Source organism: Ranitomeya imitator, chromosome 3, assembly GCF_032444005.1.
Source record: "Ranitomeya imitator isolate aRanImi1 chromosome 3, aRanImi1.pri, whole genome shotgun sequence".
Classification (NCBI taxonomy): domain Eukaryota; kingdom Metazoa; phylum Chordata; class Amphibia; order Anura; family Dendrobatidae; genus Ranitomeya; species Ranitomeya imitator.
The window spans coordinates 847,029,652-847,053,555 of NC_091284.1; the positions used below are offsets into that span (position 1 = coordinate 847,029,652).

General features: G+C 46.3%; 1 protein-coding gene across 1 annotated transcript in view; it reads left to right on the forward strand.

Moving 5' to 3' along the window:
- Nucleotides 1-23,904, forward strand: part of LOC138671454 (zinc finger protein 773-like) — a 114,541-nt gene that overhangs the window by 67,683 nt on the left and 22,954 nt on the right. Inside the window, exon 8 of the mRNA XM_069759635.1 lies at nt 22,764-22,872. Within this exon, the coding sequence (XP_069615736.1) occupies nt 22,764-22,872 (109 nt within the window). The remainder of the gene's footprint in view (nt 1-22,763; nt 22,873-23,904) is intronic.

The following is a 23,904-nucleotide window of genomic DNA, read 5'->3' on the forward strand; positions in this document are numbered from 1 at the left end:
GTACCCATTTTCCTCCCTTGAATGCTAAATATTGTAAGTTGTCTATTTTTCCTGTAAGATTGCCCTGCCACCAAGGAAATTCTACCCATCCCACAATTGGTATGGCGATTGTAGTATTCCATAGCATAGTATTACCAATTTGGTTGTTGGCCAGGTTGTCTGAACAATTAGGCCAAGCGAATATTTCTTCAGCTGACACGGGAACTGCTAGAAAAGGTATACTTGTGGCTGATACCGGCGAATGGGTACAGATCCAACAATCTGCCAGGGGTTGCGTATTATTTAACAAGTCATGCACTAATTTTCTATGATGTTGTACGAATCTATTGTTCAAAGGGGCTAGAGAATTCAGTCTTTCCCATGCCTCCGTTGAGGTTAACATTATTAACATCAATATCATGAGTCTTATACTGCTTTTTTGCAATGGCTTGCATGTATCCATGATGCCTTTCCTTCAAGCTTGACTGATGTTGGAGTTGTTAACAGGACTTGGAAAGGTCCGTCAAATCTCGGTTCCAGAGTCTTTCTGGTGTGTCTTTTCACGTAGACTTGATCACCAGGTTCCAACTTGTGGCCTCCTTCGAGATTTTCTGGATCTGGAAGGGAAGCAAAAACTTGCGAATGCACTTTAGTTAAACGTTTTTGTAATTCTTGTACATAAGCAGTTAAAGTCTCAGTATTCAACATCAGTTGTTGTGGAAAATAACAACCCAAATTTGCTGCTCTACCAAAAAGAATCTCATGTGGTGACAGCTTAGCCTTCCCCCTTGGGGTGTTTCGGATGGAATACAGGGCAAGTGGTAGACCCTCGGTCCAAGGCTTTCCTGTTTCTGCCATGGCCTTCTGGATTTTTAATTTTATTGTCCCATTTAATCTTTCCACTTTACCTGAACTCTGTGGATGATATGGAGTGTGAAACTGGTTTTCTACTCCCAACATTTTCATAACATTCTGGAATATTTCCCCAGTAAAATGGGTACCCCTATCTGACTCGATCACCTCAGGCATGCCGTAACGGGGTATCAGTTCATGTGCTATTTTAATGGCAGTAGTTTTTGCTGAGGCTTTACGAACTGGATAAGCCTCTGGCCACCCTGAGAACATGTCCACACACACAAGCACATATTCGTATCCATTGTACCTAGGAAGTTGGATGTAGTCGATCTGGAGTCTTTGAAAGGGATACAGTGGTCTTACATGATGCTTGGTTGGGGTTTTAATGGCCTGACCTGGATTGTGTGCCAGGCATATAGCGCATGCAGCACACATGTTCCGAGCAAAATTACCAAAACCTGGAGCCAACCACCTTTCTTTTACCTTGAGCGTCATACCATTTGCCGACACATGCGTGGGTAGGTGGAGGTCACTTGCCACTGCGGGGTACCAGGCTCTGGGTAAACACAACAAAGTTCCTTTTTTCCATAATCCTTGCTGATCTTCTGCCCCTTTTTTCTGCCACTGCCCTCGTTCTTCGTCGTCTACCTGTTTCTGAGCTTCCTTCAATCTTTCCTCATCATCTTCAGAGCTATCTAGTGTGTGGGCATGATGTAAGGGTTTACGTGCTGCCTGTTTTGCTGCCTTATCGGCTTTATCGTTACCCCTGGCTTCCTCGGTGTCGAGTCTCACATGTGCAGCTACCTTTATCACCGCTATTTCTTTAGTTTCTTGTGCTGCCTCCAGAATCTGCCTAATGAGGGAGGCATGTTTAACAGGTTGGCCTGAAGCAGTCATATAACCTCTGGCTCTCCATATTACGCCAAAATCGAAAATAATGCCATGTGCATATCTAGAATCAGTGTATATGTTTGCTGTCTGATCTTTGGCTATTTTTAGAGCTTCAACTAATGCCGTAAGTTCTGCTTCTTGTGCAGACTGATTAGCAGGGAGAGGTTCTGCTTTCAGCACTTCATGCTGAGTTACTACCGCATAACCTGTATGAAATTGTCCATTCATATCTGCATATCTACTGCCATCTATGAAAAGTTCAAATGTAGCATTACAGAGTGGCTTGTCACGTACATTACATAAGCCCTGAGTCTCTTGTTCCATTAATTGTACACAATCATGCATTGACTTTGATGGGTCAAAGGAGTTGGAGAGTGCAGTTTCCTCAGGTATGGTACCCCCCTCAGACTCTAAAGGGAGCAAAGACGCGAGATTAAGAGTCTGAATCCTGGCAAAGGAAATGTTGGGCGGCAGTAGTAGGGAACATTGGAGACGGAGGTGTCTGGCCATTGAAATATGTTTAGGTTGGACCTGGTTAAGAATGCCATGTACATCATGAGTGGTCTGAACTAGAAGTGGGTGATCAAGAACAATCTCAGAAGCTTTATCTAATAACATTGCGGCTACTACTCTTACACAAGAAGGTGCCGCTCTAGCTACAGGGTCCAGATGAGCTGATATGTATGCCACAGGTCTCTGTTTGTTTCCATGTTTTTGTGTGAGCACCCCTGTAGCATGTGAGGATATCTCAGCTGCCATCAATTGAAAAGGTTTAGTGTAGTCTGGGAGTCCCAAAGCCGGAGCTGATACCAGTGCTGTTTTCAAAGAGGAAAATGACTGTTTAGCCTCTTCACTGAGTGAATATGGTGTGTTGGCAATACAGTCATATAAAGGCTGCATGAGTTGACTTGCATGTATGATCCACTGTCTACAGTGTGAAACAATACCTAGGAAAGCACGCAGCTGTTTGTGATTCCTGGGTTCAAGCATGTTACGTATGGCTTCCGTACGTTGAGGTGTGAGGTGTCTGATGCCCTGTGATATGCAGTGACCTAAAAACACGACTGTTTGTTGACAAGCCTGGAGTTTCTGTCTATTTACTTTACAGCCTTCTTGCGCTAGGAAAATTAAGAAATTAACAGTTGAGGTAACTGCCGTCTGCTCATCAGGGCAACAAATAAGTAAGTCATCTACATACTGTAGAATGACTACTCCTGGTTCTGGGATGACATTTTTTAGCACGGTCTGCATTGCTTCAGAGTACAAAGTTGGTGAGTGTCCCATACCTTGTGGCAATCTTGTCCATGCTAATTGTTTACCCTTGAATGTAAAGGCAAACAAATGCCAACAGTTCTTATGTAGTGGCACAGAAAAAAATGCGTTTGATAAGTCAATTACCGTAAAATATGCAGCAGTGCTGGGAATTTGAGACAGTAAGGTATGAGGATTCGGTACCACAGGGGTGACCGGTGCCAAAACCTTATTGATTTCCCGTAAGTCGTGCACCATGCGATATTTCACCATAGTTTCTTTGGAGGACACTTTCTTTTTAACAGGATATAAGGGTGTATTGGCGGGTGACCTGATTTCTACCAAAACACCTTGTAACACATAATCCTGAATTTGTTGAGAAATCGCCTGTTCTTGCTGGGCGCTGATGGGGTATTGCCTAAGCTGAGGTAATATGGTTCCCGGGGCAGTTTCTAACAGTATAGGAGCTACTGATAAAAATCCTACATCAGTGTCTCCTTTTGCCCATAGGCTGTCAGGAACCCGAGACAAGTCAATTTTTGCTTGTTGAGTGTAAATTTCGGGAAAATCCTCCATTGCCTGTATTCTAACATATGGTTCCAGAGTTTCTGCATCTTCAGGGATGGTCAGCATAACTGTGCCATCTTCTCTAAAATGGATGTTTGCATGCATTTTACTTAAGACATCAGTACCCAACAAGCAGGTAGGTGCACCTTTAGCAAATAAAAATTTGGATACAAAAGTTTCAGGGCCAAAGCTCACATTTAAAGGTTTTGTAAAGGGCAACGCCTGAATTTTACCATCATACCCTTCTGCATATGTAACCTTTGAGGATATATTGTCAGGATATGGTAAAAAGTCCTGATTTAAAATGGAGGATGTTGCTCCCGTATCTATCAGAAAAGGTACATTTTTACCCTCAACTTCAACTTGTATTATTGGTCTTCTAGAAGGAAGAGAGACCTGCATAACTTTCAGTCATTCTGAGCTGTCTGTTTGATCAGGCACTGGGTTATTTATCCTATTTTTGGGTACAAAGGTTCCTGAATCTATATCTGCTTTTCTCTTCCTACATTCCCTTTGGAAATGTCCTGGCTTCTTACAGTAATGACAAGTAAACTTTTGATTAGCAGAGCCAGTATTAGCCTGTGCAATTCTTACTGGCTTAGAATTTTCTCTTAAGTCCATTTCTATCCCTACAGCTTTCTGTCTAGCCAGGTGTGGGTCTTCCAAGGTTCTCCAATCAGGGGTTGCGGCCTTAAGCTTTTCCTTCACTTTTGGAGACAATCCATCTATAAAGGTTTTTGTAACTAACCTCATCATTCCTGGAGCGGTTAGATCCATGCCTTCATCTCTGAAATTATTTTCTACACTTAGATAATATTCGTCTACTGATTGTCCAGATTTCTGAGCCACCACTCCCGTTGTTCCTCTCTGCCTCTGTCTCTCCCTCATGAAAACCATTAGGTGATCTACAAATTGTGTACCTGATTCTATCGTGTGTAAGGCACCATCTCCTGCTTGGGGCCTATGTACCTGTAGATTCGCTAATAGCTCCTGGAAGAGTCCAGGAGTCATTTTCATTCTACATAATTCTTCTCCATCTGCCCAAACTCCAGCGTGAGTCTGCATAATTTGCTGTATATATTGTGCAAATCTAACTGGACACTGGGTGGGATCTGGTGCGTTATGCAAGAGAGACATGCCTTCAGCGGGGGACCAAGGGAAATATTGTCGAGTTTGGTGATATCTAGTTCCCATTACTCCGTCAGCACCAGGTTCCCTAAAGGGTCTTGGTACTACCCTAACAGGGGCAAGTACAGCGCCATGTCTAGGTGTACCACAGGCTAGGCAATCATTTCTCCAGTCTGGATTTTGTTGTCCACAGTGCGGACATACCCATCCTCCTGGTCCGGCTAAACTTTGAGGTGGTGTTTGGCGAAAAGATGGGGCATGTGGGTTAAGGTATGGGGGTGGGGTATTTTTAGATTCCACATTTTGTTTTTCTCCACAGCCTGTGGGTCTAATACACCACTTTTTACTCTGTTGATTATATGTCCATCCCTCATTTTCTGCTACCCTAGAGACATCAATCAATGCTTGGATCTGATCTATCCATTTCTTGTCTCTGATTATGCCTTTTTTCCTTTCCTGAATTCCTTCCCATAGTTTTCTACTAAAAGCTTCTGCCCTAGTAACTCCAAACTTACTAAAAATCTTTTTCAGCCCCTTAGTGGCATCTTCACCACTTCTCTCCTTTATGATAGTATAGATATCTAATTCTTCTGGTTCCGACTTTGTTTGCTTATTCCCCATTTTCTTATCCTGAGCTTTCTTGCCCTAGGTGGCGTTTGGGTATGAGAATACCTCGTTACCTTCTTCCTAAGGAGCTAGGATGTTTAAACTGTGTTGATGTAAGAAAATCCTGATTCCTACACCTATAGCAAACAACACAAATGCAACCAGACAGAAAAAGAAAAAGAACATACAACGTATCTTGTCCCAGGCTAATTTATCTGTCCTGGGCTTATACTATCACACACAACGTATTCTTGTCCCAGGCTAATTTATCTGTCCTGGGCTTATACTATCATACACTTATCCGTCACCAGGTTTTTGTCAAAGACAGGATCAGAGATTGAACATAGGCGCGGAGGTCTCCCCGAAAGGACGCAACCACGTTGCCCAGTGGGACAGTCACTTCTTCTGTTTCAACCCCCTGGGCGGCTTATAGGGCTATTCCCAACTTCCACACACCTTCTATTCACATTCACTCTCATTCAATGCCGTACTCCGTGAGGTGATCAATTCCTAAATAGTTCAAGAACCCGAGCTATAGGTATCCTCCTCTACTAGAACTACCCGCTAAAGAACACGACACAGAAAATCTTACGGACAGTGCAGGGCAGATATAAGAGATCTAACAGTGTCTCTTACCTGGCCAGGTTTTTGTTCATCTGCCGTCCATTATCCCAGATTCTCTTTTCGTTCGTATTCTGCCGGTGTTCTTGAAGGAATACACAGACCTCGGGTCCCTGTTCAGGCGCCAGGAAATGTCGGGATCACACTCAGTCGGAGCAGCCTTTGGAAGTGGAGAATCACCAGAAATAATACACAAGACACGTCTTGTATAGTGTATCACTGGGAAGTCTCTGAAGCACGCCTGCCTTCAAGCTGCTATCCCTTCTTTATATAGTTGTTTCAGCAGGTTTAGTGGTTATACAAGTTTTGCATGTTTAAACAAAGAGACAAAACCGGAAAGAAAGAAAAGAAAACGGTTTCGTGGGCGGCAGTTTCACAACAAACAGTACAAAGGCAATTCCACAGACAAGAAAAACAGGATTTCATACTATAGCTAAAATGTCCTTGAATGGACAGGTCAATATTTATCACAAATTCTTTTTTTTTTATTTTTGTTCATTGAGGTAATCATTTTTGTTCTGCTCTTCACAAACCCGATCCCCAGTCTGATACTGTCTCACTCAAGATGACCTATTGTACACCCTGCATTATGCCTCCTGTGCCTTGAGGAGATGCTCTCACAGTAGGCATTACATAGACCATCCTCTCTTGCATCTACACCACTTGCTCTATTATGCTTCTGTTTTTGCTACTTCCAGGAGTTGCCAGGGATGTCGGCCATACAGTAGCTCAATTGGAGAAAAACCTGTGGAGACTTGTGAATCTTCCCTGATAGAAAACAATAGGCCGGTTAAAGATAGTCTCAATCACAACCGTCCTTCTCTACTACCTCCTTTTAACATGCCCTTTAAGGTTTTATTAACCCCTTCCCGACCCATGACGCCACGTAGGCGTCATGAAAGTCGGTGCCAATCCGACCTGTGACGCATGTGCTGTGTCACAGAAAGATCGCGTCCCTGCAGGCCGGGTGAAAGGGTTAACTCCCATTTCACCCGATCTGCAGAGACAGGGGGAGTGGTAGTTTAGCCCAGGGGGGGGCTTCACCCCCTCTGGCTACGATCGCTCTGATTGGCTGTTGAAAGTGAAACTGCCAATCAGAGCGATTTGTAATATTTCACCTATTATAACGGGTGAAATATTACAATCCAGCCATGGCCGATGCTGAAATATCATCGGTCATGGCTGGAAACACTAATGTGCCCCCACCCCACCCCACCGATCGCCCCCCCAAGCCACCGATCTGTCCGGTACACTGCCCCGCTCCCCTCCGTCCAGTGCTCCGCTCCCCCCGTGCTCCGATCCACCCCCCCCGTGCATCATCCACCGCCCCCGTGCTCCGATCCACCCCCACCCGTGCTCCGTTCCACACCCCCCCCCATGCTCCAATTTCCCCCCCCCGTGCTCCCCCCCCCACCCCATCATACTTACCAATCCTGCCGGGGTCCGTCCATCTTCTCCCTGGGCGCCGCCATCTTCCAAAATGGCGGGCGCATGCGCAGTGCGCCCGCCGAATCTACCGGCCGGCAGATTCGTTCCAAAGTGCATTTTGATCACTAAGATATAATCTTCTCAGTGATCAAAATAAAAAAAATAATAAATGACCCCCCCCCCTTTGTCACCCCCATAGGTAGGGACAATAAAAAAAAAATAAAGATTTTTTTTTTCCCCACTAAGGTTAGGGTTAGGGGTAGGGTTAGGGTTAGAATTAGGGTTAGGGTTTCGGTACGTGCACACGTATTCTGTTCCTCTGCGGATTTTTCCGCTGCGGATTTGATAAATCCGCAGTGTTAAACCGCTGCGCATTTACGGCGGATTTACAGCGGTTTTTCTGCGCATTTCACTGCGGTTTTACAACTGCGATTTTCTATTGTAGCAGTTGTAAAACCGCTGCGGAATCCGCAGAAAGAAGCGACATGCTGCGGAATGTAAACCGCTGCGTTTCCGTGCAGTTTTTCTGCAGCATGTGTACAGCGATTTTTGTTTCCCATAGGTTTACATTGAACTGTAAACTCATGGGAAACTGCTGCGGATCCACAGCGTGTGCACATACCTTTAGAATTAGGCTATGTGCACACGGTGCGGATTTGGCTGCGGATCCGCAGCAGTGTTCCATCAGGTTTACAGTACCATGTAAACATATGGAAAACCAAATCCGCTGTGCCCATGGTGCGGAAAATACCGCGCGGAAACGCTGCGTTGTATTTTCCGCAGCATGTCAATTCTTTGTGCGGATTCCGCAGCGTTTTACACCTGTTCCTCAATAGGAATCCACAGGTGAAATCCGCACAAAAAACACTGGAAATCCGCGGTAAATCCGCAGGTAAAACGCAGTGCCTTTTACCCGCGGATTTTTCAAAAATGGTGCGGAAAAATCTCATACGAATCCGCAACGTGGGCACATAGCCTTAGGGTTAGGGTTGGAATTAGGGTTGTGGTTAGGGTTGTGATTAGGGTTATGGCTACAGTTGGGATTAGGGTTAGGGGTGTGGGGGGGTTAGTGTTGGAGGTAGAATTGAGGGGTTACCACTGTTTAGGCACATCAGGGGTCTCCAAACGCAACATGGCGCCACCATTGATTCCAGCCAATCTTGTATTCAAAAAGTCAAATGGTGCTCCCTCAATTCCGAGCCCTGACATGTGCCCAAACAGTGGTTTACCCCCACATATGGGGTACCAGCGTACTCAGGAGAAACTGGACAACAACTTTTGGGGTCCAATTTCTCCTGTAACCCTTGGGAAAATAAAACATTCTGGGGTAAATAACCCCTTAGTGACAGAGCCAATTTGGTACTTAATGACCAGGCCAATTTTTGCAATTCTGACCACTGTCACTTTATGAGGTTATAACTCTGGAACGCTTCAACGGATCCCGCTGATTCTGAGATTGTTTTTTCGTGACATACTGTACTTCATGTTAGTGGTAACATTTCTTCGATATTACTTGCGATTATTTATGAAAAAAACGGAAATATGGCGAAAATTTTTAAAATTTTGCAATTTTCAAACTTTGTATTTTTATGCCCTTAAATCAGAGAGATATGTCACGAAAAATAGTTAATAAGTAACATTTCCCACATGTCTACTTTACATCAGCACAATTTTGGAAACAAAATTTTTTTTTGTTAGGGAGTTATAAGGCTTAAAAGTTGACCAGCAATTTCTCATTTTTACAACACCATTTTTTTTTAGGGACCACCTCACATTTGAAGTCATTTTGAGGGGTCTATATGATAGAAAATACCCAAGTGTGACACCATTCTAAAAACTGCACCCCTCAAGGTGCTCAAAACCACATTCAAGAAGTTTATTAACCCTTTACGTGCTTCACAGGAACCGAAACAATGTGGAAGGAAAAAATGAACATTTAACTTTTTTTTGCAAACATCTTAATTCAGAACCATTTTTTTTATTTTCACAAGTGTAAAAACAGAAATGTAACCATAAATTGTGTTATGCAATTTCTCCTGAATACGCCAATACCCCATATGTGGGGGTAAACCACTTTTTGGGCGCACCGCAGAACTTAGAAGTGAAGGAGCGCCGTTTGACTTTTTCAATGCAGAATTGGCTGGAATTGAGATCGGACGCCATGTCACGTTTAGAGAGCCCCTGATGTGTCTAAACAGTGGAAACCCCCCACAAGTGACACCATTTTGGAAACTAGACCCCTTAAGGAACTTATCTAGATGTGTGGCGAGCACTTTGAACCCCCAAGTGTTTCACAGAAGTTTATAACGTAGAGCCGTGAAAATAAAAAAATCGCTTTTGTTTACACAAAAATGATCTTTTTGCCCACAAATTCTTATTTTTACAAGGGTAACAGGAGAAATTAGACCACTAAAGTTGTTGTGCAATTTCTCCTGAGTACGTCGATACCCAATATGTGGGGGTAAACAGCTGTTAGGGCGCACCGCAGAGCTTGGAAGAGAAAGAGTGCCGTTTTACTTCTTCAATGTAGAATTGGCTGGAATTGAGATCGGACGCCATGTCACGTTTGGAGAGCCCCTGATGTGTCTAAACAGTAGAAATCCCCCACAAGTGACCCCATTTTGGAAACTAGACCCCCCAAGGAACTTATCTAGATGTGTGGTGAGAACTTTGAATGCCCAAGTGCTTCACAGAAGTTTAGAATGCAGAGTCGTGAAAATAAAAAATATATTTTCTTTTCACAAAAAAGATTTTGTAGCCCCAAGTTTTTATTTTCACAAGGGTAACAAGAGAAATTGGACCCCAGAAGTTGTTGTCCAATTTATCCCGAGTACGCTGATGCCCCATATGTGGGGGTAACCCACTGTTTGGGCGCACGGCAGAGCTCAGAAGGGAGGGAGCACCATTTGACTTTTTGAGCGCAAAATTGGCTGTCGTGTTTGGAGACCCCCTGATGTACCTAAACAGTGGAAACCCCCCAATTCTAGCTCCAACCCTAACCCCAACACACCCCTAACCCTAATCCCAAGCTGATCCATAATCCTAATCACTAACCCTAACCATAATCACAACCCTTACCCCAAAACAACCCTAATGTCAACCCTAACCATAACCCTAATCAAAACCCTAAATCCAACACACCCCTAATCCTAATCTCAACCCTAACCTCAAACCTAACCCTAATCCCAATACACCCCTAATCACAACCCTAACCTTAACCCTAATCCCAAACCTAACCCTAATCCCAATACACCCCTAATCACAACCCTAATCTTAACCCTAAACCCAAACCTAACCCTAATCCCAAGCGTAACCCTAATGCCAACCCTAACCTTAATACCAACTCTAATCCAAACCCTAACCCTAATCCCAGCTCTAACCCTAACTTTAGCCCCAACCCTAACCCTAGCCCTAAGGCTACTTTCACACTTGCGTCGTTTGGCATTCCGTCGCAATCCGTCGTTTTGGACAAGAAACAGATCCTGCAAATGTGCCCGCAGGATGCGTTTTTTGCCCATAGACTTGTATTGCCGACGGATCGTGACGGATGGCCACACGTCGCGTCCGTCGTGCACTGGATCAGTTGTGTTTTGGCGGAGCGTCGGCACAAAAAAACGTTCAATGAAACGTTTTTTTGTACGTCGCATCCGCCATTTCTGACAGCGCATGCGTGGCCGTAACTCCGCCCCCTCCTCCCCAGGACATAGATTGGGCAGCGGATGCGTTGAAAAACTACAGCTGCTACCCACGTTGTGCACAATTTTCACAACGTGCGTCGGTATGTCGGGCCGACGCATTGCGACGGCCCCGTACCGACGTAAGTGTGAAAGAAGCCTAACCCTAAATTTAGCCCCAACCCTAACCCTAAATTTAGCCCCAACCCTAGCCCTACCCCTAACCCTACCCCTAACCCTACCCCTACCCCTACCTCTAACCTAACCCTACCCCTAACCCTACCCCTAACCTAACCCTACCCCTAACCTAACCCTAGCCCTACCCCTAACCCTACCCCTAACCCTAATTTTAGCCCCAACTGCTGTTCTCCTGCCGGCCGGCAGATGGAGACAGATGGCGGGCGCACTGCGCGGATCCAGGGACCTAGGTGAGTATGCTAGGGTCCCCGAATCCCCCTATTTCTCTGTCCTTTGATGTGCGATCACATCAGAGGACAGAGAATTACACTTTACTTTTTTTTTTTTTTTTTTTTTGCGGTCGCCGGTAAACAGTTAATTACCGGCGATCGCAAAACGGGTCGGTAATACCGACCCCGATCATGCTCTTTGGGGTCTCGGCTACCCCCGGCAGCCGAGACCCCAAAGATTCTCCCGGTGCCGGCCGGCGGGCGCACTGCGCATGTGCCCGCCATTTTGAAGATGGCGGCGCCCACCGGGAGACACGAGTAGCATCGGGGGAGCTAGGTGAGTATTGGGGGGCCACCTGGGACCCCTTTTCTCTGTCCTCCGATGTGCGATCACATCGGAGGACAGAGAAATTAAAAAGAGATCGCTTTTTCTTTTTTTTTTGCGATCGCCGGTAAACGGTTAATTACCGGCGATCGCAAATGCGGGGTGGGTTAAAAAAAACCCGAATCATGTTCTCTGGGGTCTCGGCTACCCCCGGCAGCCGAGACCCCGGAGAAAATCGACCTCTGGGGGGCGCTATGGACTTTTTCCACAGCGCCGTTAATTAATGGCGCTGTGGTTTAAGTACCCTTAGCGGCCGCCGTTAAAAGGCGTATCGGCGGTCGCTAAGGGGATAATAAATACGTTTTCTTTCCTCAAAAATAATTATTTTCACGGCTCTGCATTATAAACTTCTGTGAAGCACTTGGGGGTTCAAAGTCCTCACCTCACATCTAGATAAGTTCCTTTTGGGGTCTAGTTTCCAAAATGGGGTCACTTGTGGGGGGTTTCTACTGTTAAGCTACATCAGGGGCTCTGCAAACGCAACGTGACGCCCGCAGACCATTCCATCAAAGTCTGCATTTCAAAACGTCACTACTTCACTTCCGAGCCCCGGCATGTGCCCAAACAGTGGTTTACTCCCACATATGGGGTATCACCGTACTCAGGAGAAACTGGACAACAACTTTTGGGGTCAAATTTCTCCTGTTACCCTTGGGAAAATAAAAAATTGCAGGCTAAAAGATCACTTTTGAGAAAATAATTTATTTTTTTTTCATGGCTCTGCATTATAAACTTCTGTGAAGCACTTGGGGGTTCAAAGTCCTCACCACACATCTAGATTAGTTCCTTTGGGGGTCTAGTTTCCAAAATGGGGTCATTTGTGGGGGATCTCCAATGTTTAGGCACACAGGGGCTCTCCAAACGCTACATGGTGTCCGCTAATGATTGGAGCTAATTTTCCATTTAAAAATCCAAATGGTGTGCCTTCCTTTCCGAGCCCTGCCGTGCGCCCAAACAGTGGTTTACCCCCACATATGGGGTATCGGCGTACTCAGGACAAACTGGACAACAACATTTGGGGTCCAATTTCTCCTATTACTCTTGGAAAAATAGGAAATTCCAGGCTAAAAATCATTTTTGAGGAAAGAAAAACTATTTTTTATTTTCATGGCTCTGCGTTACAAACTTCTGTGAAGCACCTGGGGGTTTAAAGTGCTCATTATGCATCTAGATAAGTTCCTTGGGGGGTCTAGTTTCCAAAATGGGGTCACTTGTGGGGGAGCTCCAATGTTTAGGCACACAGGGGCTCTCCAAACGCGACATGGTGTCCGCTAACAATTGGAGCTAATTTTCCATTCAAAAAGTCAAATGGCGCTCCTTCCCTTCCGAGCCTTACCATGTGCCCAAACAGTGGTTTACCCCCACTTGTGAGGTATCGGCGTACTTGGGAGAAATTGCCCAACAAATTTTATGATCCATTTTATCCTGTTGCCCATGTGAAAATGAAAAAATTGAGGCGAAAAGAATTTTTTTGTGAAAAAAAAGTACTTTTTCATTTTTACGGATCAATTTGTGAAGCACCTGGGGGTTCAAAGTGCTCACTATGCATCTAGATAAGTTCCTTGGGGGGTCTTGTTTCCAAAATGGGGTCACTTGTGGGGGAGCTCCAATGTTTAGGCACATGGGGGCTCTCCAAACGTGACATGGTGTTCGCTAAAGAGTAGAGCCAATTTTTCATTCAAAAAGTCAAATGGCGCTCCTTCCCTTCCAAGCCCTGCTGTGCGCCCAAACAGTGGTTTACCCCCACATATGAGGTATCAGCGTACTCAGGACAAATTGGACAACAACTTTCGTGGTTCAGTTTCTCCTTTTACCATTGGGAAAATAAAAAAAATTGTTGCTAAAAGATCATTTTTGTGACTAAAAAGTTAAATGTTCATTTTTTCCTTCCATGTTGCTTCTGCTGCTGTGAAGCACCTGAAGGGTTAATAAACTTCTTGAATGTGGTTTTGAGCACCTTGAGGGGTGCAGTTTTTAGAATGGTGTCACTTTTGGGTATTTTCAGCCATATAGACCCCGTAAACTGACTTCAAATGTGAGGTGGTCCCTAAAAAAATGGTTTTGTAAATTTCGTTGTAAAAATGAGAAATCGCTGGTCAAATTTTAACCCTTATAACTTCCTAGCAAAAAAAAATTTTGTTTCCAAAATTGTGCTGATGTAAAGTATACATGTGGGAAATGTTATTTATTAACTATTTTGTGTCACATAACTCTCTGGTTTAATAGAATAAAAATTCAAAATGTGAAAATTGCGAAATTTTCGCCAAATTTCTGTTTTTATCACAAATAAACGCAGAATTTATTGACCAAAATTTACCACTAACATGAAGCCCAATATGTCACGAAAAAACAATCTCAGAACCGCTAGGATCCGTTGAAGCGTTCCTGAGTTATTACCTCATAAAGGGACACTGGTCAGAATTGAAAAAAACGGCAAGGTCTTTAAGGTCAAAATAGGCTGGGTCATGAAGGGGTTAAATCTCTCTACCACAGACATTTTCAGGAAGGCCTCACGAACTGTCCGCCTCCCATGGTTACTATCACTTTGGCTGGCTGGGGGGGGGCATCTTCCTGACCCGGACAGTTTCTGCTTCTTATGCAACTGCTGGTCTAGAAGTTTGTTGGTTTCTTGTTGGGCCTGCTGCTGCCGCCGTTGCTGCGCTGCTGCCGCCGTTGCTGCGCTGCTGCCGCCGTTGCTGCGCTGCTGCAGATTGGCCTGGAACAGTTGCTTAACAAGCTCTTCTATGCTTTCAGATTGTGCTTGCAGTGCTGTAGTTATGGTTAAGGGCATTTTTCGCTAGAAACTTGTCAGTTTTAACATTTTTTACTGGAAATTGTTCATCTTAATGGATTTAAATAGATAGTTTATTAATACTTATTGGATGGACACGCTGCATTCCCCCTTTCTCCTGTTTTTATCACTGTGCTACACCAACTGGATCTAGCACCCTCCCTTACAGGGTTCTTGGCTACCTGCATGATCAGCAAGCTTGGTGAGCTCCTTTTTTACCTTTATCGTAGGACATTCAGTCTTTAAAATGTAATCACTTCTATTCTTTGGGACTTGCTGCCCACATCCAAACCACCACTTGTAGGGATTCATGCTCTTGAATGGGTTTGCAGTTTGGTGCACATAAGCTGTGCCGTCTTTTTTCAGATTCTGGCTTGTTTCTCTTCAGCTCCAACACATCGCACTCTGCTCAGCTTCCCCAGCTGACTGACTAGTCAACACGTGGCCTGGTTCTAGTCATAGCTATCAAGGTACACCTAATCAGGACCTGTATTGCTCGTATGTAACGAACACGTGGCCTGGTTCTAGTCATAGCTATCAAGGTACACCTAATCAGGACCTGTATTGCTCGTATGTAACGAACACGTGGCCTGGTTCTAGTCATAGCTATCAAGGTACACCTAATCAGGACCTGTATTGCTCGTATGTAACGAACACGTGGCCTGGGTCTAGTCATAGCTATCAAGGTACACCTAATCAGGACCTGTATTGCTCGTATGTAACGAACACGTGGCCTGGGTCTAGTCATAGCTATCAAGGTACACCTAATCAGGACCTGTATTGCTCGTATGTAACGAACACGTGGCCTGGGTCTAGTCATAGCTATCAAGGTACACCTAATCAGGACCTGTATTGCTCGTATGTAACGAACACGTGGCCTGGGTCTAGTCATAGCTATCAAGGTACACCTAATCAGGACCTGTATTGCTCGTATGTAACGAACACGTGGCCTGGTTCTAGTCATAGCTATCGTACAGACAATAGACATTACAGCATAACAGAAATCACAGTTCACAATAGATACCAGGAGGAATGAGGGCCCTGCTGCTCGCAAGCTACAAACTATGAGGAAAAGGGGAGACACGAGAGGTGGATGGTAACAATTGCTTTAGTTATTCGGACCGGCCATAGTGTAAGGCTCGGGTGTTCCTGTAAAGCTGCATGAACCAGTTAACTGCCTAAGTATGTAGCAGTACAGACACAGAGGGCTATTAACTGCATAAAGTGTATGAGAATATGATGGAGGAACCGGATTTTTTTTTTTTTTTTTTTTAATGGGCCACACAGGGATCGTTAGGTTAATGCATTGAGGCGGTAGGCCAATCTGAACAGATGAGTTTTTAGGGCACGCTTAAAACTGTGGGGATTGGGAATTAATCGTATTAACCTAGGTAGTGCATTCCAAAGAGTCGGCGCAGCACGTGTAAAGTCTTGGAGACGGGAGTGGGAGGTTCTGATTATTGAGGATGCTAACCTGAGGTCATTAGCGGAGCGGAGGGCACGGGTAGGGTGGTAGACTGAGACCAGGGAGGAGATGTAGGGTGGTGCTGAGCCATGGAGTGCTTTGTGGATGAGAGTAGTAGTTTTGTACTGGATTCTGGAGTGGATGGGTAGCCAGTGTAATGACTGGCACAAGGTAGAGGCATCGGTGTAACGGTTGGTGAGGAATATGATCCTGGCAGCAGCATTCAGGACAGATTGGAGCTGGGAAAGTTTGGTAAGAGGGAGGCCGATTAGTAGAGAGTTACAATAGTCCAGACGAGAATGAATAAGAGAAACAGTAAGAGTTTTTGCAGTGTCGAAAGTAAGAAAAGGGCGAATAACTCCTGCTCACACACAGCTGAAAGATACATTTTTATTTACAATGTGTGCCATGTGTACATCATAAAGCTTAAAATATCATTTTAGTTCCTTTTTGTCAAAACGCCACCTTTTGCGTCCATTATAACTAGCACATCGCACTTCCAAGTACCGGGAGCTCTCCGGTCAAATCTTTCAAGGGCACACACTGTTTTCTACATAGGGACATGCTTGAAAGACTCAGTGTGACACTGCTCCATCACTCTGATGCTGCTGAACACTGTTTTTCCCTGTGTAAAAGTTCCAGTTGCATGTGTGCCCCGCTTGTTGATGAAAAATGTCCCGATTGTCATTTATGTGTGGGGACTTTTCATTGATGGAGGGGGCTGACTCACAACGACATGGTCATGAAAAAAGAATGGACCTGTCTCTAATCTTCCCTTCATCTCTAAACTCCTCGAACGCCTGGTCCACTCCCGTCTTACCCGCTATCTCTCAGATAACTCTCTTCTCGACCCTCTTCAATCTGGTTTCCGCTCTTTACACTCTACTGAAACTGCCCTCATTAAAGTCTCTAATGACCTACTAACAGCTAAATCTAATGGTCACTACTCCATGCTAATTCTCTTGGATCTCTCCGCAGGATTCGACACTGTGGATCATCAGCTCCTCCTCACTATGCTCCGCTCCATCGGCCTCAAGGACACCGTTCTCTCCTGGTTCTCCTCCTATCTCTCTGACCGATCCTTCACTGTATGTTTTGCTGGTTCCTCCTCCTCTCACCTTCCCCTTACTGTTGGGGTTCCTCAAGGATCAGTCCTAGGCCCCCTACTCTTCTCTTTGTATACTGCCCCTATTGGACAAACAATCAGTAGATTTGGTTTCCAGTACCATCTCTATGCTGACGACACCAAATTATACACTTCTGCTCCCGATATCACACCGACCTTTTTAGAAAACACCAGTGATTGTCTTACTGCTGTCTCTAACATCATGTCCTCCCTCTATCTGAAACTAAACCTGTCAAAAACTGAACTCCTCGTGTTCTCTCCCTCTACTAACCTACCTTTGCCTGACATTGCCATCTCCGTGTGCGGTTCCACCATTACTCCAAAGCAACATGCCCGCTGCCTTGGGGTCATCCTTGATTCTGACCTTTCATTCACCCCCTACATCCGATCACTGGCTCGCTCTTCTTACCTGCATCTCAAAAACATTTCTAGAATTCGCCCTTTTCTTAATTTCGACTCTGCAAAAACTCTGACTGTTTCACTTATTCATTCTCGTCTGGACTATTGTAACTCTCTACTAATCGGCCTCCCTCTTGCAAAACTCTCCCCGCTCCAATCTGTCCTGAATGCTGCAGCCAGGATCATATTCCTCACCAACCGTTACACCAATGCCTCTACCCTGTGCCAGTCATTACACTGGCTACCCATCCACTCCAGAATCCAGTACAAAACTACTACCCTCATCCACAAAGCACTCCATGGCTCAGCACCACCCTACATCTCCTCCCTGGTATCAGTCTACCACCCTACCCGTGCCCTCCGCTCCGCTAATGACCTCAGGTTAGCATCCTCAATAATCAGAACCTCCCACTCCCGTCTCCAAGACTTTACACGTGCTGCGCCGATTCTTTGGAATGCACTACCTAGGTTAATACGATTAATCCCCAATCCCCACAGTTTTAAGCGTGCCCTAAAAACTCATTTGTTCAGACTGGCCTACCGCCTCAATGCATTAACCTAACGATCCCTGTGTGGCCTATTTATAATAAAAAAAAAAAAAAAAAAAAAAAAGGTTCCTCGCATCATGTTCTCATACACTTTATGCAGTATTAGCCCTCTGTGTCTGTACTGCTACATACTTAGGCTGATAACTGGTTCATGCAGCTTTACATGAACACCTGAGCCTTACACTATAGCTGGTCCGAATAACTAAAGCAATTGTTACCATCCACCTTTCGTGTCTCCCCTTTTCCTCATAGTTTGTAGCTTGCGAGCAGCAGGGCCCTCACTCCTCTTGGTATCTGTTTTGAACTGTATTTCTGTTATGATGTAATGTTTATTGTCTGTACAAGTCCCCTCTATAATTTGTAAAGCGCTGCGGAATATGTTGGCGCTATATAAATAAAATTATTATTATTATTATTATCTAAACCTCCTCTGAGAGCAACTTCTCCCATCATCCAGGAGCAATGTGGTGATGATACCCCCTCCTCACCCCCATGATGGAGACCAAGATAAAAGTGATAACTGGCTCCGGGAACAAAATTTTGAAATGTTGCATCTACAGCCAGTAACAAGTCTGGAGAATAAGGGGCAGGAGTGTGGAGAGAATGAGGGGCAGGAGTGTGGAGAGAATGAGGGGCAGGAGTGTGGAGAGAATGAGGGGCAGGAGTGTGGAGAGAATGAGGGGCAGGAGTGTGGAGAGAATGAGGGGCAGGGGTGTGGAGAGAATGAGGGGGAGGGGTGTGGAGAGAATGAGGGGCAGGAGTGTGGAGAGAATGAGGGGCAGGAGTGTGAAGAGAATAAGGGGCACTAGTCTGGAGAGTAAGGGGCACTAGTCTGGAGAATGAGGGGCAGGAGTGTAGAGAATGAGGGGCAGGAGTGTGGAGAATGAGAGGCAGGAGTGTGGAGAATGAGGGGCAGGAGTGTGGAGAATGAGGGGCAGGAGTGTGGAGAATGAGGGGCAGGAGTGTGGAGAATGAGGGGCAGGAGTGTGGAGAATGAGGGGCAGGAGTGTGGAGAATAAGGGGCAGGAGTGTGGAGAATAAGGGGCAGGCGTGTGGAGAATAAGGGGCAGGAGTGTGGAGAATAAGGGACAAGGCTGGAGGATAAGGGGCAGGAGTGTGTAGAATAAAGGGCAGGAGTGTGTAGAATAAGGGGCAGGAGTGTGTAGAATAAGGGGCAGGAGTGTGTAGAATAAGGGGCAGGAGTATGAAGAATAAGGGACAAGGCTGGAGGATAAGGGGCAGGAGTGTGTAGAATAAAGGACAAGTCTGGAGGATAAGGGGCAGGAGTGTGTAGAATAAGGGGCAGGAGTGTGTAGAATAAGGGGCAAGAGTATGAAGAATAAGGGGCAGGAGTGTGGAGAATAAGGGACAAGGCTGGAGGATAAGGGGCAGGAGTGTGTAGAATAAAGGACAAGTCTGGAGGATAAGGGGCAGGAGTGTGTAGAATAAAGGACAAGTCTGGAGGATAAGGGGCAGGAGTGTGTAGAATAAGGGGCAGGAGTGTATAGAATAAGGGGCAAGAGTATGAAGAATAAGGGGCAGGAGTGTGGAGAATAAGGGACAAGGCTGGAGGATAAGGGGCAGGAGTGTGTAGAATAAAGGACAAGTCTGGAGGATAAGGGGCAGGAGTGTGTAGAATAAGGGGCAGGAGTGTGTAGAATAAGGGGCAAGAGTATGAAGAATAAGGGGCAGGAGTGTGGAGAATAAGGGACAAGGCTGGAGGATAAGGGGCAGGAGTGTGTAGGATAAGGGGTGGGAGTGTGTAGGATAAGGGGCGGGAGTGTGGAGAATAAGGGGCAGGAGAGTGAAGAATATGGGATAGGATAGTATAGAATAAGGGACAAGTCTGGAGAATTGGGGGCAGGAGTCTGGAGGATATGGGGCAGGGGTGTGGAGATTGAGGGGCAGGAGTGTGGAGAATGAGGGGCAGGAGTGTGGAGAGAATGAGGGGCAGGAGTGTGGAGAATAAAGGACAAGTCTGGAGGATAAGGGGCAGGAGTGTGTAGAATAAGGGGCAGGAGTGTGGAATAAAGGGCAGAAGTCTGGAGAATGAGGGGCAGGAGTGTGGAGAATGAGGGGCAGGAGTGTGGAATAAAGGGCAGAAGTCTGGAGAATGAGGGGCAGGAGTGTGTAGAATAAAGGACAAGTCTGGAGGATAAGGGGCAGGAGTGTGTAGAATAAGGGGCAGGAGTGTGGAGAATGAGGGGCAGGAGTGTGGAGAATAAGGGGCAGGAGAGTGTAGAATGAGGGGCAGGAGTGTGGAGAATGAGGGGCAGGAGTGTGCAGAATAAGGGACAAGTCTGGAGAATGAGGGGCAGGAGCGTGGGGAATAAGGGGCAGGAGCGTGGAGAATAAGGGATAGGAGAGTGTAGAATAAGGGACAAGTCTGGAGAATGAGGGGCAGGAGTGTGGAGAATGAGGGGCAGGAGTGTGGAGAATGAGGGGCAGGAGTGTGGAGAATGAGGGACAGGAGTGTGGAGAATAAGGGGCAGGAGTGTGGAGAATAAGGGGCAGGAGCGTGGAGAATAAGGGATAGGAGAGTGTAGAATAAGGGACAAGTCTGGAGAATGAGGGGCAGGAGTGTGGAGAATGAGGGGCAGGAGTGTGGAGAATGAGGGGCAGGAGTGTGGAGAATGAGGGGCAATTGTGTGGAGAATGAGGGGCAGGAGTGTGGAGAATGAGGGGCAGAAGTCTGGAGAATGAGGGGCAGGAGTGTGGAGAATGAGGGGCAGGAGTGGAGAATTAGGGGCAGGAGTGTGCAGAATAAGGGACAAGTCTGGAGAATGAGGGGCAGGAGCGTGGAGAATAAGGGGCAGGAGCGTGGAGAATAAGGGGCAGGAGCGTGGAGAATAAGGGATAGGAGAGTGTAGAATAAGGGACAAGTCTGGAGAATAAGGGGCAGGAGTGTGGAGAATGAGGGGCAGGAGTGTGCAGAATAAGGGACAAGTCTGGAGAATGAGGGGCAGGAGTGTGGAGAATGAGGGGCAGGAGTGTGGAGAATGAGGGGCAGGAGTGTGGAGAATGAGGGACAGGAGTGTGGAGAATAAGGGGCAGGAGTGTGGAGAATAAGGGGCAGGAGCGTGGAGAATAAGGGATAGGAGAGTGTAGAATAAGGGACAAGTCTGGAGAATGAGGGGCAGGAGTGTGGAGAATGAGGGGCAGGAGTGTGGAGAATGAGGGGCAGGAGTGTGGAGAATGAGGGGCAGGAGTGTGGAGAATGAGGGGCAATTGTGTGGAGAATGAGGGGCAGGAGTGTGGAGAATGAGGGGCAGAAGTCTGGAGAATGAGGGGCAGGAGTGTGGAGAATGAGGGGCAGGAGTGTGGAGAATTAGGGGCAGGAGTGTGCAGAATAAGGGACAAGTCTGGAGAATGAGGGGCAGGAGCGTGGAGAATAAGGGGCAGGAGCGTGGAGAATAAGGGGCAGGAGCGTGGAGAATAAGGGATAGGAGAGTGTAGAATAAGGGACAAGTCTGGACAATGAGGGGCAGGAGCGTGGAGAATAAGGGGCAGGAGCGTGGAGAATAAGGGATAGGAGAGTGTAGAATAAGGGACAAGTCTGGAGAATAAGGGGCAGGAGTGTGGAGAATGAGGGGCAGGAGTGTGGAGAATGAGGGGCAGGAGTGTGGAGAATGAGGGGCAGGAGTGTGGAGAATGAGGGGCAGGAGTGTGGAGAATGAGGGGCAGGAGTGTGGAGAATGAGGGGCAGGAGTGTGGAGAATGAGGGGCAGGAGTGTGGAGAATGAGGGGCAGGAGTGTGGAGAATGAGGGGCAGGAGTGTGGAGACTGAGGGGCAGGAGTGTGGCGAATGAGGGGCAGGAGTGTGGCGAATGAGGGGCAGGAGCGTGGCGAATGAGGGGCAGGAGCGTGGAGAATAAGGGATAGGAGAGTGTAGAATAAGGGACAAGTCTGGAGAATGAGGGGCAGGAGCGCGGAGAATGAGGGGCAGGAGCGTGGAGAATGAGGGGCAGGAGCGCGGAGAATGAGGGGCAGGAGCGCGGAGAATGAGGGGCAGGAGTGCGGAGAATGAGGGGCTTTGTTCCTGGGAATATTGAGGTGTCACAGAAACTTCATGTAGTTATCAGGGAAAGTGTAAAACCTTATGAAATATTTCTTAGGGTATGTGCACATGTCTTCTAGGTCCACTGCGGAATATTCTGCAGTGGATTTCAGCAGATTTGATAAATCCGCAGTGGAAAACTGCTGCGGATTTATCGCGAATTTTCTGCTGTTTTCACTGCGGTTTTCCATAGGGGCAGTTGTAAAACCGCTGTGGAATCCGCAGAAAGAAGTGACATGCTGCAGAATGTAAACTGCTGCATTTCCACATGTTTTTTTTTCCGCAGCATGTGCACAGCGTTTTTGGTTTCCCATAGGTTTATATTGAACTGTAAACGCATGGGAAACTGCTGCGGAAATACTGCGGATCCCCAGCAAAATCCGCATCGTGTCCACATACCCTAATTGTCCGTCAGTAACCATAGAAACAGCTGACTAAAAGCGAAAAATACTGAAGAGGCAAAATGTGAAAAAAAAAAGTGTCCGTCTCAGAAATCTTGGTAATGACTGTAGAACTGCGTTATGGGAGATTGTTGTGTTCTTGTCTCTGCCGTGTTGTACTGAATTGTTATATATGTTACATCAGGATGGAGGTCGGACTGATATTAAGCTGCAGGATGAAGAAGAGCGGATAATGAACGATCAGCCATATATGAGTAACCTGAAGGAGAAGATTCCACGAGACGATAATACAGGTGTGTAATAATGGCTATACACAGTGATATCACAGCGGTGTAATAATGGCTATACATAGTGATATCACAGGGTGTAATAACGACTATACACAGTGATATCACAGGGTGTAATAATGGCTATACATAGTGATATCACAGGGTGTAATAATGACTATACACAGTGATATCACAGGTGTGTAATAATGGCTATACATAGTGATATCACAGGGTGTAATAACGACTATACACAGTGATATCACAGGTGTGTAATAATGGCTATACACAGTGATATCACAGGGGTGTAATAACGACTATACACAGTGATATCACAGGATGTAATAACGACTATATTACATAGTGATATCACAGGTGTGTAATAATGGCTATACACAGTGATATCACAGGGTGTAATAATGGCTATACACAGTGATATCACAGGGTGTAATAATGGCTATACATAGTGATATTACAGGTTTGTAATAATGACTATAGACAGTGATATCACTGGTATGTAATAATGACTAGATTCAAAGAAGCTTTATTGTCAGGACCAAATACACATCAGTTTTGCCAAAGCAAGTGCATAAAGGCAATAGGGATAGGGACTGTGGGGATGTTGGGTAGGAGCTGTAGGGAGGGTGGATGGGGGCAGATCCATGGTGGGGGTTATAGTCCATGGCATAGGGGAGGTGGATGGGGGCAGATCCAGGGTGGGGGTTATAGTCCATGGCATAGGGGAGGTGGATGGGGCAGGTCCATTGTGGGGGCTATAGTCCATGGCATAGGGGAGGTGGATGGGGCAGATCCATTGTGGGGGGCTATAGTCCATGGCATAGGGGAGGTGGATGGGGCAGATCCATTGTGGGGGCTATAGTCCATGGCATAGGGGAGGTGGATGGGGCAGATCCAGGGTGGGGGCTATAGTCCATGGCATAGGGGAGGTGGATGGGGGCAGATCCAGGGTGGGGGCTATAGTCCATGGTATAGGGGAGGTGGATGGGGGCAGATCCAGGGTGGGGGCTATAGTCCATGGTATAGGGGAGGTGGATGGGG